Source organism: Salvia hispanica, chromosome 3, assembly GCF_023119035.1.
Source record: "Salvia hispanica cultivar TCC Black 2014 chromosome 3, UniMelb_Shisp_WGS_1.0, whole genome shotgun sequence".
In the NCBI taxonomy this organism is placed as follows: Eukaryota; Viridiplantae; Streptophyta; class Magnoliopsida; order Lamiales; family Lamiaceae; genus Salvia; species Salvia hispanica.
Window position 1 is genome coordinate 37,724,480 of NC_062967.1, and position 16,988 is coordinate 37,741,467.

General features: G+C 37.0%; 2 protein-coding genes and 1 long non-coding RNA gene across 3 annotated transcripts; 1 reads left to right on the top strand and 2 right to left on the bottom strand.

Moving 5' to 3' along the window:
- Window positions 1-90: 90 nt before the first annotated feature.
- LOC125215442 lies at window positions 91-2,491 on the bottom strand. The gene is made up of 3 exons (XR_007175266.1): window positions 2,255-2,491; window positions 1,412-1,495; window positions 91-143 (listed from the first exon to the last, which is right to left on the bottom strand). It is a non-coding gene; the product is annotated as an uncharacterized LOC125215442 (long non-coding RNA).
- Window positions 2,492-6,290: 3,799 nt separating this feature from the next.
- On the bottom strand, window positions 6,291-7,056 carry LOC125214516 (21 kDa protein-like). Its single transcript, XM_048115574.1, has one exon. The coding sequence runs from the start codon at window positions 6,999-7,001 to the stop codon at window positions 6,408-6,410; it is 594 nt and encodes a 197-aa protein (XP_047971531.1). The 5' UTR covers window positions 7,002-7,056; the 3' UTR covers window positions 6,291-6,407.
- Window positions 7,057-12,555: 5,499 nt separating this feature from the next.
- Window positions 12,556-15,077, top strand: LOC125214515 (endoglucanase 8-like). The gene is made up of 6 exons (XM_048115573.1): window positions 12,556-12,798; window positions 12,877-13,284; window positions 13,708-13,962; window positions 14,055-14,166; window positions 14,245-14,408; window positions 14,498-15,077. Exons 1-6 carry the CDS (start codon window positions 12,580-12,582, stop codon window positions 14,819-14,821), a joined length of 1,482 nt encoding a protein of 493 aa, XP_047971530.1. The 5' UTR covers window positions 12,556-12,579; the 3' UTR covers window positions 14,822-15,077.
- The last annotated feature ends 1,911 nt before the right edge of the window (window positions 15,078-16,988 follow it).

The window sequence follows — 16,988 nt, forward strand, 5'->3', positions numbered from 1 at the left end:
CTCACTAGAGCGAGCACCCGTCGACGTACAATCAAAAGTTAGCCTAAGCATGCCACGTGAAAACTCCAACTATACCAGCAAAAAGGAGGGTAGTGACTTGACACGTGCAGCTGCCCACGAGCGAGATCACTCGCTTCTATACTCTGCAGGAGGGAGAAGAAAGGGGGAGTGAGCTTCAAAAAGCCCGTAGTGTAATCGCATTCCAGAATAAAAGTCTCTAAAAACTTCAATCTATATTACTATCACAAGCAAACGCTTTACTACCTGGAATGTCGTATATTTTCAAACGCATCCATTTACCATCTATTAATCAAACCATATGGCACAAAGTAACATATATCATACAACTATCAATTCCTTTCCTTAATCAACAATATGCTTTAGGAAAAACTATTTAGATATCTAAGGCACAAAAACATCAATTCTTAATCAAATATCATATTCATATCGCATTCATATCACATTCATATCACATTTAGCCCCCAATTTATGCTTAGTGATGAACACGGGTGCACGAATACTATAAATAGCCCGATGAGGGCCTTTGTCATATATATATCTGGGTCAGATACTATCAGATGTTGTATATCTTTCGTATAACATATCATAAGACATCTTACGCATATTACCCGTATAGGGCTCATATAAACTATCAACATATCATATAGACCATCGCTTCGGTTATCCGGAAGACGAATGATCGAAATATGGCACAAAGTAACATATATCATACAACTATCAATTCCTTTCCTTAATCAACAATATGCTTTAGGAAAAACTATTTAGATATCTAAGGCACAAAAACATCAATTCTTAATCAAATATCATATTCATATCACATCCATATCACATTCATATCACATATCAGCCCCCAAATTATGCTTAGCGATGAACACGGGTACACGGATACTATAAGTAATCCGATGAGGGCCTCTGTCATGTATACATCTGGGTGAGGTATTATCAGACGTTGTATATCTTTCGTATAGCCTATCATAAGGAATCTATCACATATTACCCGTATATGGCTCATATCAACTATCAACATATCATATGGATCATCGCTTCGGTTATCCAGAAGACGAATGATCGAACATGTGTGCAGTACTGCTGTCCTATGGCATGCCAACTATACCCTGTGATTCACTCAAGCAATGGGGTATAATACAACTAATTCCTATCAACTTTCACATCATTCAACATATATAACTGTTGGAAATCACTTTGTATCTCTCTAAAAAAAATACCAAACTCTCATCTTTCAATACCACTGTTTCTGTCACTTCACCTTGAAGTAGACAATCCACACAATTATTTTTTTGTTCTATTGCATAAGCATACAAATCACACAAACAAGTAGTAATATTTATCGAAGTTAAAGGAATTAAATTCTAGAGCACGCGTACACTACCTGTACACGTCAACAAAAACGCTATTACTTGTCAACCAGGGATGTGCCCCTTTCCCCTATCGCTTGTGCTTGCACTCGGTTCACCTAATTTTTAAAACAATCACATATACATTTTATAAATAACACAAGTAAAATCAAATAATCACCTTTACCTATTTCACTTTCTATACTATTTCATTCATCACAAAAAGTTAACTAAAACATATATGCAAGTTAAATCATTTCTAACGTCACTTCTACAAACAAGAAGCAAGGAGATTCGATAATACTATTCAATAACTCCGGAAAAAGAGAGCTATACACGGCTGTCCCAAAATTATAAACCTCAAAATTCCATTTTTCTCCATAAGTCAAACCTAATAAATTTTGAGAATACGGGGCAGCAACTTTATTTCAACATTAAACTAAAAAATTTGACATTTTGAAGCTAAACTCATAACCAAAAGTCTTTTGATATCAACCCACAACTGAACCTCTTTCACCATATCCTTTTTAAAAAAATTCAGCTTGCTTAAGCATCAACAACCAACTCTAAACTTCACAACAAGATCAGCCCCAACATTATATAATATCAAACCATCAAGAAGGTAGTTTTAAAACCCATGGCAAGAGCATATGGTCAAAAATCATCCCCAAACTTAGCTTTTTCTATCACTTTCATGCTTACATATCATAGCATACTTCCAATTGCATTTTTCTATAGTCAATTTACACAAAAGCATCAAAATCACAAAACCCCAAATTCAAGAACCCTAATTTCGACTCCCACCACAAGAATCACATCGAATTAACATCACTACTATGCTTAGAAACAAGGTTAAGGAGGTTATGGAGGAGTCTAACCTCTAATTTCAACTAATTTGAAAAGTTAAGTGGAGATGAGTTTGCAACCTAAGCTCCAAAATTGAGAAAAACTGGGGAGAATTGAGAGCTTGGATTGATGGGGGGTACTACATGCTTTACGATGGAGTGATCGGAGCTATCACGGTGGCTGATCGGAGGGAGTAGAGAAGCTGTGAAATTTTACAGAGAGGGAGAGAGTAGCATAGAGAGAGCCGAAAGAGAGATGAGAAGGATGATGAATTTTAATTTCTATTTTCTATTTTCTTTTTTCTTTTCTTTTTTTTTCCTTTTTCCTCTTTGTTTTCCCATAAGACACGTTTCTTTTCCTAAGTTACTAATCACTTTTTCTTTTTCTTTCTTCTTTTTCTTTATCTTCTAATTTCCATCTTTATCTCATTCTTTTTCTTAATTCTAATTAATTTTTTTTTCTATTTCTATTTCCTATATTTCTATAACATAAAATTAATAAAAGCATATACATATATAAAACCACTAATTAACTATTAAATCTCAAATTTCTAAATTTATAAGGTTTTGGGTTATTACATAAGATCATCTGTAGCGGTTGAAAAAAGGTTGTCCGTCTGACCGTGCCAGCGGCAAGGACGAGCTCGTCCGCCGCTGCGAGCCGTCCGTCCGTTCCAGCGGCACGGCGCTGCTCTTAGCTAAGAGCACATCCGTGCCGCTGAGCAGCCCTACGTGGCGTGTTCTGATTGGCCAACGGCATAGCCGTTGGCATATTCAAAAAAAAAATTTGAAAATTTGAAATTTATTTTTAAAATGTTTTTAAATAAAAAAAATATTTTCCCACTTCCCAAAAAATCATATCCGTTTTCTACCCACTTTTAATTTATTTTTCAATTATTTTCCACCAAAATTCACATTTTCATCTATAAATACCCTCACTACAACACAAAAAAAATCACATTCTCATCTATTCTATCATCTACATTCTCTCATCTTTTTTCTCATATTCACTCATCTAAATTCCCACCACACTACACAATGTCCAGCTCCGGCGATCACCCCTCCGGTAATCGCAGTTGGAACCACGATTGGTTCGACTCCAATGAGCCAATCCCTAGTCCGGAAACGCAATTTACGGCCCCTCCTCAAACCCAAGGTTCACAATTTTTGGGTAGCTACCGTCTACCCGGTGGACGACCAAAATGCCTCCGGGTTCGGGTGGGCACCCGAACCCGGATCGAGGGGAAGCAGCAGCTCTACTCCTACTCCTACTTCTATTCCTACTCCTACTCCTCCTACTCGTGGCACCCGCACCCCGTACACTTCGGGTGAGATGATGGCGATGTTCAAAGCCTACTTGGCAGTCTCTGAAGATCCGGACGTTGGCACGAACCAAACCGAGGATACGTATTGGTGGCGCATCACTCGTCTTTACAATGAAACCCGGTCGGGGGAACCATCTATCGCGATGATAGTATGGTGCGCAATTGCATCTACAGATGCAACGAGACAATCGTTAAGTTCCAAGGGTACTTCCAACAGGAAGAGCGGGCGGCGGGGAGCGGCAAGAGCGAGTTCGACATCATCAGTGCCGCCTTGGCGACCTACCAAAGCTTGAAGTTCAAAGCGTTCAAGTACCTCGCTTGTTGGCAGGAGGGGCGCCTTCATCCGAAGTATAGGGGCGGCGTAGTAGCATCCTCCTCCAGCCTCCTCTAGCAAACGGTCGAGGTCGGTAGCCCTATCCGACGGCGCCTCCGATGATGTGGGTACCCAGCTTGCCGGAACTAACTTGGGTAGCCCCGACGCTGGCCCGAGCAATTCCCGTCGGCCGCAAGGAAAGAAGAAGGCAACGGCCACCCGCCGTCGCGCCTCGACTCCATCCACCCCCGCCCCAGCTCCCGCTCCCACTCCCGCTCCCTTTGTGCCTCCTCCACCCCCGAACAACACGTTGTGGACTCTCTTGGGTCAACTCTATTTGAACGATACGTCTAAGATGACTCTGGATCAACTTGCAACACATGAGGGAACGATCTGGGGTCTCAAGAGGCAATTGGGGATAGAGGACTAGTCTTCTACGTGTGTAATTTTTAATTTGTAGGATTTTAATTATGTATTTTTTTATTTTCTAGGATTTTAATTATGTATTTTTATTTTTTTAGGATTTTAATTATGTAATTTTTATTTTATAATGTAGAAATGTTTTTAATAATTGGAGTATTTAAATTGAATAATAGAATGGTGGACCCTTGAGCTTGTCCTTAGCTAAGAGCACGGATGTGGGTGTTGTGCTCTTAGCTAAGGACAAGGAGTAAAAGTGGGTCCGGCGGATGAGGATGCTCTAAGATGACACATTTCCTTTTTTGGTAACTTTCTCTCTACAATTAATACACTCAACCACTTTTTCTCACTCCTATTAAAATATACATCTTTCTTTTCTCTCTACTTAATACTTACGTTCACCTTCTCTCTCTCCAATTAAACACTTTAATTAATAACTCCTAAATTCCCGTACTGGCTAAGCAATGTGTCATCTTAGCCGGGACGGAAGGAGTACTACATAATTCTATTGAATTCTAAAATATGCACATAGAGGATCATCTCTTTCATAATCGACCTAGGCCATGATAAATAGTGTAGCACGCTTATTTAAAAATAATATTTTAAACTAAAATCAAATTCATTTATACTATGTAGGTAATTGATAGCTTTTTATTTCTCAACTATCATTCCCAAACTTTCATCTACGGTTAGTTATGAACTGGTGAATTTGAATTAATTTAACAGAGGACGGATTAGTAAGTTGAATCGAACATGTGGCGTGGATTAGTGGATATAATAATTTAGTCAGGTTAATATATTTATATTGATATTTAATTTTATAGTAGTCAGGTTAATAGGGGCATGTTAGGGTGCCACCACCCCTTAAAATAACACCATACCACCATTTCTAGCCAATCATTTATACACGTGGACGAATAATAAGCTGCCACGTGGCAAAAAAAAAAAAAAAAAATTCTGGAATAAGGCGGGCGACAATATGCTGTTCTTTAAACAGCAATTTTTCTTGAACAACGATAGCAATATCCGACACACTATACTCTGACAATCTATAGATTCTTGTCTACCGTATTGAATATTCTTTGTGTAGCGTTTATAATATTCTGTATAAGCGTTGTCACGTTGTCATTTTAAGAGGGGTTGTCATTTTAACACAAACCCAGGTTAATATATTTATATTGATATTTTATAATATTGCTTTCTTTGGCATGCCCAACATAATTATGTAGTGAGCTATCATGAAAAGTGAAAATCATATGGCCACCACAGGAGAATCTCGTGAGGGAACGCAGTTGAATCATTTCTATGAACTAGCTAATTATTAAAGTAATAAAGATTAAACACCATAATTAACCCATAATCATTATTCCATAAAAAAGAAGCTATACACTACTCCCATATCTTTTCTTGATACTAACCTTCAATTAATCGATGAACTAGTGTAGCATAATTGATACTCCGTCTGTCCCCGATTAAAAGTCACACTTTTGCATTTCGGTCCGTCCTCAATTAAGAGTCACACTTCATTTTTACCATAAATAGTAAATAGGTCTCACATTCCACTAACTCAATTCACTCACATTTTATTATAAAACTAATATAAAAAATGGGTCTCACATTCCACTAACTTTTTCAACCAAATTTTCTTTACATTTCTTAAAACCAGTGTCCGATCAAAGTGTGACTGCTAATGGAGGACGGAGGGAGTAGTTTAAAATAATAACCTTCAATTGAAGTGTAGCATAATTTAAGTTTTTTTTTTGAGTTGTAAATGTCTTAAATATCGAGCAAACAAATTTAATTTAGTAAAAGTGTAAATAGTGATGGGAACAATGGCATTTAATACTTTTCAAATAATTCTGTTGATCTTATCTTATGTTATCTTCTTCATATTTCAGATGAATAAGTCCAATATTTTCAGATTTACTGGTCCAAGACAAAACTACAATAATTCCTGCAAGAATAAATGCAGTTTCCAATGATTCAAAAAAAATACTATAGAAGAGATATGTTACAAAATGATAATGCACAGATTAATTAAATACAAACACACTTTAGTGAATATGGGGAATTAAGATAACTCACATTAATTAGCTTGTCTAACAAAATGATAATTATACATAATTAATTAATTAGGCAGTGATGTGACCTTAGTAACGAACATATTAACAAGAGCAAGCGCATTGCTAGTGACCTCCTTGACCTTGAGGATCCGTGCCGACACGTCAGCCTTGACAGGGCCATCGTCCACGTCATCGAGGCCGTCGACGCACGTGTCCTCATTGGTCAAGGCGGCGCTCATCCACGTCTGCACGTTGCTGAGCTGGAACCTCAGGTCCTCGGTGGTGCGGGCGGTCAGGCGCCGCATCTGCTTGAGGGATCCCCGTATCTGGTCGACCGCGTCGCCCAGGACGGAGGAGCAGTCGTGCAGGGCGGCGGCGGCGCGGTGGTCGGGCGAGTAGTCGGCCTGGCGGGTCAGGTTGGCCACGTAGAGGGTCGTGCGCTTGGCGCGTGAGAGGCACACGCCCACGGCAACCCGGGCCAGCCGCGCCGGGTCGCTTTGTACGGCATTGGCGTACCCGGCTAGGGAGTGGTAGCAGAGGTCCGGGTAGAGGGTCGTGTCGCAGTTAGTCCGGATGAAGTCGGCCGGGGAGGCCGAGGCTGAGGCGATGGTGGCGGCGGCGGCGATGAAAATTGGAGCTAGGAGTAGTAGGACTTTCATGTTGGATGTGAATTTAGTTTGAGTAATGTTATGGTAGTGAGAGAGCTCAACTTAGACTTATATGTGTCCTTAGTTACATGCAATGATTATTGTTTGTCTTTTGGAAATTTAATTTTCTAATTCATATAATTATTTTATTGTGTTTGTATATGGCAATCTTGAATTTGAATAACCTTTTGTTGCTTCCCCACTGCCCACCTTTCACTAACTAAACCTTCTTGCAATTATTAGCTATGAGTATGACTAAAGGTTTCTTGTCAGGTATATCTAGTTCAACTTTTTTATATGAAAATTTTCTAGTTCAACATCTCAATTGACATTTCTTCCAAAGAAAATAGAACTTATTTAGATGGGCATTTTAAGCCACTTTATTACTTCATCCTTCCATGATTTGAAGACCAGCTTTTTCTTCAATGAAGATCGCTTACTACATTTGTTGCTACATTTAGGGGTGGCAAATCGTGCGTGTTGTGTCGTTATCGTGTCGACATGATAACGACACGACACGATAACAACAAACACGAACACGACCCGTTAAAAAAACTCCAAACACGAATACAAACACGATCTGTTACCCTCAGACACGAACACGACACGAACCACTTCGGGTCAACACGATACGATAACAACACATATATGGCACTATAATAATAATATTATAATATATAAATATTATTTCTAATATTAAATTTTAAATTTTAATATTAAATTTTAAATTTTAATTTTAAATTTTAAATTTTAATTTTAAAATTTTAAAATAAATAAAATAATAATATTATTATAATATATTAATCTTATTTCTTAACGTGTAACACGAACACGACACGACAGGACCTGACACGAAGTTTTCGTGTCCTTATCGTGTCGACACGATAAGGACACGAACCCAATAAGCTTTGACACATACCCATTAATTTCGTGCGGGTTCGTGTCGTGCCAAAAATTGCCAGCCCTAGCTACATCTTCTACTATACAAATTATAAAATGGTACTATGTAAGTAACTTATAATCACATGTTATTTTATGACTAGTGTAGTAGAAGATGTAACACCTTGACTCTATAAATGAAAGTGTGGGGACAAAGTTAATAGATTATGAATCTTATTTTTATATCAATTATTTTAAATATGTAATGTGAGTAATGATTTAGTAGAACGTGGAGTCAATTTACTAAGATGGAAAAAGAAAATGCATTTTTTCATTGTGGTAGTTCGAAAATGATAAAAATTGGTCATTATATTGTGGGGGAAGGAAGGAGTATTTATTAACATCTTAATTTAAAGCACAACCTTTATTTATAGGTGATAAATTAAAGAAATTGATTAAGGTTAGTCAAATGACAAGAAGCTTAATCATTTTTGGTAGAATTTGAGTGAGGTGGGACTAGAAGTAGTAGTGAGACAGCAACACAATAAGTAGATGTGAAAGTGAAATGGTCATAACTACTTTTGCCGCAATTTTCGGTTGCACTATTTTTCCTGATTTTACACAGAAAACAGAAAAGATTCAAAAGTAAAATTTGAGGATTAAAAAAAAGTCAAGACATAATCATGTAGTATAACAAACCACATCCACACATGATAATCTTGTACCGCAAATCTTGGCATCACACTGCTAACTGCTGCATGCCTTTATCATTGAAAAACTTTTATGCACGTCCCATCCAATGAAAAACTTTTTAAAATTATTCAAGTGTTCCTATCAATGGGTACAGATGCCATGTTTGAGAAGAGGTTTTTCTGTGTAAATGTTTTGTCGATTGTTTTTGTTGATGTTGGGTTAATTTGAACTACATTAATTCAAATAAAAGATGGATCCCCCAAGCCACCTTATGTAGTTTTCAAATGTTAGGATTTAATTTTAAAATTTAAAACTTTTTAGGGTATGTAATTCCCCATATTTTTAATAAAGTAATTTTCACTTGTTCTATGTATTTTAAATTTACAATTAATTAAAGTGAAAATAGATAATAGTGCAAATAAATTGGAGATTGATGGCTAGAGGACAATAACATTGTGGTATGTGGACATTGCGTGGTTGGACTCAAAAAAATGAGAGGAATGATTAGTTGTTAATTGGGCTAGGCCAGGCTAGCCAGACCCAGTGTCAGTCAGTCCATTAGTGAAACAAAGCGGACTTGAGCTCATTGGTTGAAGTGGGCTCCAATTGGGCCATTTTATAAACCTCGGTTTGGGTTGAAGCCCAGGCCCTAGCCCATTGCGACCTGGCCTAGGCCAATGTCTGAATAATAACATAACAGATGAGAGAAAGATCACCTACTACATCTCCTACTACACACACAAATATGATAAGTGATGGTGGGGTCATCCTCGCTGATAAAAGACACTTGCAATCCCTTTGATGGGATAGACGTAACAAGTAAATACAAAAAATCATATGTTTATTAATTTCTAGTAGAATTATCCATGATTTGTTCCTGGGATTCTTTTCCTTATGTTTCTCCTTGATTTGTGAATTGCTAACAGATCCAACTTTCCAGAATTAAAGGCCTAATTAAAGGGCGTGACTTGTGAGACCAAGTTCTCTTCCCAAATCTCGGTAAAGTTTGTATCAGTATTTTATAAAGTTGAGTATGTATTAGTTTGGCTGTTTTGTTAATAGTTTGTAATAGCATCCTAAACCTCACCTAAAATTAAAAAATAAAATTAAAATAAACAAATTAGATGAATACTCCCTAGATATGAATATCACCTAAATACAATTGGGCTAATAAAAAAAACTTAGTTGGGCCTTGTGTAGAGTGAGTGAAAGAGCCCATACATACATATACACATTCTCTTTTTCGTATGTTTATAAGTAGAAAAAAATGGTTATACACTTTTTGGGTCAAAAGCAAATCTATGGCTACCATTACCATGTAGTAGCTTTCTGTCTGCTTGATGACGAACAAACCGTAATTGCTTTTCTCTTTTCTCTTCATTCCTAAACTCTTTCACACGCATGTCATATTTCCACAAGATTTACTCTAGTACACACTTATGTATTTAGATCTAAAACAAACCACATTTTCATTAGATATTAAAAAATCAAATTTAAATGCAACTTGGTCTGAACATAAATTGAGCAAATTGCAATAGTCCAAATGGAGTTTTCTCTCTCTCACAAGATTCATCGATCCTACCAAATTTCACACCATCCGAAACTAAGTTAGTACACCCGAGCTGAGCGAGGGACCCACTGAAATTCACTTTTCAGGCTCTCCATGTGTTGCTCATCAACTGGCGGTGAACAGAACCACTTTCATCATCATTTTCAACCTCCCTCTTCCGCCCACACCGTTGCTCATTAAAATTCACCTACTTCCATCATCATTTTCTCAATACTTCATCTATAACATTCCGGTGATCACTCCATATAGTCCTCACAATATTTGCCCAAACAATTTTTATCTCACCCGACACGAATACATACGAAATTAATGGACTCTATTCAGTCTACGACACGAATGCGTAAATTAATAAGCTCTAGTTCAGTCTAATTGGATTTTTGTCCATATTAAGTCAATTCGTAAGGAATCCAATAATTTGAGATTTATTTCGTGAATTGGATTAGACTAAGATAGACTACTATTTTTTTGCTTCCTATGTTTGTTTGCATCAGATTCGAAACAAGTAAATTAGGGTTTTACGGTATAAATTAGGTTAAAATTTCAGATTTAATAATATAAATCAGGTTTGTGTCACCATGTTGTTATAATGTCGTGTTAATTTGTATTATATCGTGACGTTAAAGGAATTCTGTCAGTTGCAGGTCATGTTCGAGGTTAAAGGCAGCAAGCGAGATCTTTAAATAAAAGGTCATGTTGGGGTTATGTCATTGGGATTGGATCATTATCAGGTCGAGTCGAGAACAATTTAACTAACATAATGGAAATATTATTTGCGTGGTTCATCTCTTTTGAAGTGTGATTATCGAATATGGAAGAGCCGATGGGTATAGTTATATATGTTGCATAAAACTACTGTATAAAACTACATGCAAATTTTTTCCACCTTAGTTATTTTTTGTACCTGGTGTTCTAATTTCAATTTTATCTTTGTTGTTTCATAAAACTAATGAAACATAATTTGTTTTTTTTTTTTTACCTTATCTGCTTCATTGTTTCAATTTACTTTTTGTACCTGTTGTTCCAATCTAATCTACAACTATTACATTCTTGTTTTCTAAAACAAATGAAACATAATTTGTTTTTTTACTCTTATCTTTTATGCTTGGTCCTTGTTCCAATTTATGTTTATTACTTTCCTAAAACAAATCAAACACAATTTAATTTTAATCTATTATATTTCTGAAATAAATGAACACAAATATAAAACAACACATTTTGTACCTTATTATATGCTTTGAAAATGAATAAAACTTTGCTCAAATAATCTATACAGTATTATTTATGTAATTTACGTTTTACCTTTTATGTTTTATAAAATAAATAAATTTTTGCTCAAATAATTTAAATTTGAAATGTTTACGTCTAAAGTACTACTCCCTACGGATGGTATAGGCATTATATCGATATAACTAATAAAATATCTACAATTATATTCTTAATGCACAGTCTATCGACTACTGTGGTTGAATATGAAACATTTAGTTTTCGATACGAGATTTATGTAGTGTTGTTTTGTCAATTAATGAAAAGAGAGTAAAGTAAGATAGATTACAAATTACAGATAGTGTTGTTTCCATTTCAAGAAACATTTTATTTTTAATATGACAACATAAAATGGAAAACATTTCATTTTCAATAGAACATAGGAAGTACTTCTTATGTCTTCAAACAATAGACTATTCTTTTCTATTTTAGGTATGTTCTATAAATTAATCTCATTCTCTATTAACAATACTCCAATAACTTTTTTCTTTCTATTTCTCCTATACTTCAACAATTTCGTATTAAGACTCATGTTATTCTCATATCCCTTATTTTTCGAGGACTTATATAATCTATGAACCTCCATTTTAGATGTTAAAAGTCACCAATGTTGTAATTATTTGTTGCACTCTAAATCTAAAATTATGTATGTCACTGACGGTGAGGAATATTTTCATTTATTCGCTAATCATATAAATGAAATATACCATTTCCGTCGAAAAATAGTCTCATTTTTTCTATTCCATCCAACAAAAATAGTCTCATTTTCTTTGAGAAAACTTTTTCACCACTTTTTAATTTATAATTTACTTACTTTTTTTTCAGTCATACTTACAAATTATACATTAAAATTCGTAACGTCGATATAATGGTCTATTTTTCATAAACGAAATGAGTATAATAAGAATATAATTGAGAAAAAAGTAAAAAAAAAGAAGTTAGGATTGGGATGTCGTTAGCTCAATAGATTCTATTCTACCTTCATATAATTCCCCAATTTCCAGTCAAAACCAGTCAACGATTTTACCCGTATTAGCAGCTCAGTCCAATGAGGCAACACCACGTGTCTCCCGCCCCGCGAGGAATCCGATGACACCCATCACCTTTTCTCCTATATATAATTATAATCCGGAGCCCATTTCCTCTTACTCGAGCCCCGCCCCGACCCGACCAACTTCAATCACAATGGCGCCAAATCCTCGCCGCTTTCCGCTACTCTCCGCCTCTCTCTTCCTCCTCCTCCTCCTCCTCCCCCGCCTCTCCTCCGCTTCCCCCCACAACTACCACGACGCTCTCCGCAAGAGCCTCCTCTTCTTCGAAGGCCAGCGCTCCGGCAGACTCCCCCCCGACCAGCGCCTCCGCTGGCGCCAGGACTCCGCCCTCCACGACGGCGCCTCCGCCGGCGTAACTCTTCAAATTCAACCTACATTTCAATTTTATCCTTTTTCAATTCATTTCTCGTCTAATTAATTTGTGAATTAGGTCGATTTGACCGGAGGCTACTACGACGCCGGCGACAACGTGAAGTTCGGTTTCCCGATGGCGTTCACCACCACATTGCTGGCGTGGAGCGTCATCGATTTCGGCAGAATCATGGGGAGCGAGCTCGGAAATGCGATTAAGGCGGTGAAATGGGGAACGGATTATCTGTTGAAAGCAACGGCGCACGAAGGTGTCGTGTACGTGCAGGTAGGGGATCCGTTATCCGACCATAACTGCTGGGAGAGGCCGGAGGATATGGATACTCTGCGAACGGCGTATAAGATCGACGCGAATCACCCTGGATCTGACGTGGCAGGGGAGACCGCAGCCGCTCTCGCCGCGGCGTCGATTGTTTTCCGATCGCGCGATCCGGCTTACTCGAGGCTGCTGCTCAGCCGTGCGATCAAAGTAAGTTTGTTTGACATTTTTTTTTGCCTTTTTTGGTGCGTGAGAATTTCTTAATTTGCAGAGACATATGCTTTTGCGTTTTAGCTTCACGTGAGTGAGCAGAGCTCGCAGTCTAGTCCAATTCATCGTTTCAGTTTTTCAATGAGTTTTCCCGTTTTGATGTTGAGAGGTGCAGACTGTGTTTACAGTCACTCGTGTTTGGTTGATTTCTGGTAAATTGATTAATTAATTAATTAATGAAAAGAAACGTCAATTTAGGAGTAATTAACGCATGTTTTATGGCCGCTAAACATGATTAAATATAATATGAAAAGCATGATTAGAATTGTACTATCAAATTAATCTAACATCCATCTCACTATTATCTTGTCTAACGAAATAATGTCGTCTTGGCTTATCCTTCTCTGTTTTAAAAAATGGAAGGTGTTCGAGTTCGCAGACAGGCACCGTGGCGCGTACAGTTCGAGCCTAAGGCGCGCAGTGTGCCCGTTTTACTGCGACGTGAACGGCTACCAGGACGAGCTCCTCTGGGGCGCGGCATGGCTGCACAAGGCCTCCCGGAGGAGAGTGTACCGTGAGTACATAGTTCGGAACGAGGTCGTGTTAAGAGCCGGGGATACCATCAACGAGTTCGGTTGGGACAACAAGCACGCCGGCATCAACATCCTCCTTTCCAAGGTTTACTTCATTTACACTCTCTCTGTCTCCGTCGCATATTACTTGAGTCGTATTCAATTTCGGGTTATTAAAAAACAACACATTTAATGCAGGAAGTACTAATGGGAAGAGCCAATGATCTCAGATCATTCCAGGTGAATGCAGATGGCTTCATTTGCTCAATACTACCTGGCATATCCAATCCTCAAATTCAGTATTCACCAGGTAGATAAATCCATTATGCAAATTATCCACCTAAATTAATCATAATTTACTAACTAAATCTATGATATGAAAAAAAAGGTGGGCTGATATACAAGTCAGGGAGTAGTAACATGCAGCATGTCACATCCTTTTCATTTCTGCTTTTGGCTTACTCGAATTATCTCAGCCACGCCAATCACGCAGTGACATGTCCCCACACCACTGCCTCCCCTGCTCTGCTCAAACGATTGGCCAAGCGTCAGGTCTCTATCTATCTCCATATCTCTTTATCTATCTCCAATTGAATGGGGTTGGTTGGTTGGATCATGTTGGTTGGATCATGTGTTTGTAGGTGGACTACATTCTTGGGGATAATCCGATGGGAATGTCGTATATGGTGGGGTACGGGAGGCGTTATCCGGAGAGGATCCACCACCGGGGGAGCTCACTCCCCTCGGTGCACGCCCACCCGGCCCACATTGCGTGCAAGGAAGGGTCGCGATACTACTTGAGCCCAAATCCAAACCCGAACATATTGGTTGGTGCGGTGGTTGGGGGGCCTAACAGCACGGACGCCTTCCCTGACTCGAGGCCTTTCTTTCAGGAGTCCGAGCCAACGACCTATATCAACGCGCCATTGGTCGGCCTTCTGGCTTACTTTGCGGCACATTCATGAATCATGACCACAATTTGAAGCAAGAGTGGTTGGCAAAGCTCACCCTCTCTCTAATCCATATTTTTAACCTTAAATCAAGCCATCTATGATCTATATATCCTTATTAATTCTATCTCCATAGGCTTATTTTTTCCAAAGCAACTATTAATATCTCAATCCACATCTTTGGTATTGTGTTTGTGTCTGTGGTTAAGAGTTGTCTCCTCATTCCCCAGACGACAAAATATTGTGTTAAATATAATATCGCCTTATTATATGTTACTGGTCTCGGATTATATGCTTCTTTTTTGAAGAATCTTTGCAATATAACCGATTATCTTAAAACAATTTATTAATTGTTAAAACAATTTATAGTCGAATCCCCAATGATTCTGTGAATAAATGCAAAACAAGTTGTTGAGCGTTCCAGTCGGAAATTATTAAACTCACACTTGACATATCCTCTTGCATATTAAATGCTGACATTTATCAATGAACCATGTATATTGTGAGAATTAACAGCATCAATAATTAGCTTTATTCAATCCAAACTTCACCAAATAAAGTCATTTTCTCTGAATCCAATTAAAGACTTTCACTTTCGGTGGCATTGTAAGTGTAACAAACTAATTAAATGAAACATAAATTACAACGAACTTAGCAAACTAATTGCAAGTTAGTTCGAAAGAACGCTCTTTCCGCATGACACATTATGTCATGGCAGGTGCTATAGAATAATAGAATGGACGTATCTATTGTCTTCAGAGGATAAAACGACTTTTTTTATTATATAGAGTGAACTACAAAATTGGCCTCTACGTATGACAAGTCGAACCCTAGAGGTACTCATGTTAAAAAAAATGCATTGTAAGCCTCTACGTATGAGTATAATATCATTTCAGGTCCTTTTTCACTATTTTGAGTCTTTGATACCCCTATCCCCTCACTTTTAACCTAAATGTAATTCCAAGGATGTTTTAGTCTTTCTCATTTTTATTACTATGTAGTACTATGTTTATTTTATATTCAAATATTATTTCATTTAATCCATAAATATTTTAAATTTAATTAGATTGATAAATTAAAATACCTATCAATAGTTATCATAAGAATGAATTATGTTTTTATTTTAGTTTACGTTCGTATGATTACTATTGAAAAGAGGTAAAATAAATCCTAATTTCTCAATTAGGTTAGTATTAAAATTAAATAGAAGATGTTTAACTAAAATATTAAACATAAATCCTAATATTTCGACAATCCATCTTCTATTTAGTTTAACTAAAATAAAAACATAAATCATTCTTGTGATAACTATTGATATAAGTATTTTAATTTATCAATCTAATTAAATTTACAATATTTATGGATTAAATAAAATAATATTTTAATATAAATAAACATAGTACATAGTACTCCCTCCGTCTCGGCTAAGATGACACGTTGCTTAGCCGGCACGAGATTTTAGGAGTTATTAGTTAAAGTGTTTAATTGAAGAGAGAGAAGGTGGGTGTAAGTATTAAAGTAGAGAGATAAGGAAAGATGGATATTTTAATAGGAGTGAGAAAAAATGGTTGAGTGTATTAATTGGAGAGAGAAAGTTACCAAAAAAGGAAATGTGTCATCTTAGTTGGGACAAACTAAAAAGGAAAACGTGTCATCTTAAGCGGGACGGAGGTAGTAATAAACATGAAAAGGACTAAAACATCCTTGGAATTACAATTAGGTTAAAAGTGAGGGGAAAAGAGTATAAAAGACTCAAAATAGTGAAAAGGGGTCTGAAATGATATTATATCCATACGTAGAGGCCTACAATGCATTTTTTAAACATGAGTATCTCTTGCGTTCGACTTATCATACGTAGAGACCAATTTTGTAGTTCACTCTATTATATAATAGAACTTGTAACTTGCTAATCATCTTTATTTCCTTCTTTTATTGTATAATAGAACTTGTAACTTGCTAATCATCTTTATTTCCTTCTTCTATTTTTCTATGCCCTCCTTATAACTGTTTGGCTATCACATCACAGTGTATCACTATAGTGGGCACCGATAATATTTTGAATAAATTGCAGTAGTACACACTCAAATGTAAAATGATTTCCACGACCCTTAGCCATCTTATAGTCTGAGAGTTTTCACTACAAAACTTTTGCACCTATGCTGAGAGAAAGCTTTATGATATG

Bases quoted from the DNA above. Each gene is read 5' to 3' on its own strand.
- LOC125214515 (XM_048115573.1), top strand. From the start codon at position 12,580: ATGGCGCCAAATCCTCGCCGCTTTCCGCTACTCTCCGCCTCTCTCTTC. The intron at 13,285-13,707 runs GTAAGTTTGTTT...AAAAAATGGAAG, and splicing joins TGCTCAGCCGTGCGATCAAA to GTGTTCGAGTTCGCAGACAG. The intron at 13,963-14,054 runs GTTTACTTCATT...CATTTAATGCAG, and splicing joins TCAACATCCTCCTTTCCAAG to GAAGTACTAATGGGAAGAGC.
- LOC125214516 (XM_048115574.1), bottom strand. From the start codon at position 7,001: ATGAAAGTCCTACTACTCCTAGCTCCAATTTTCATCGCCGCCGCCGCC.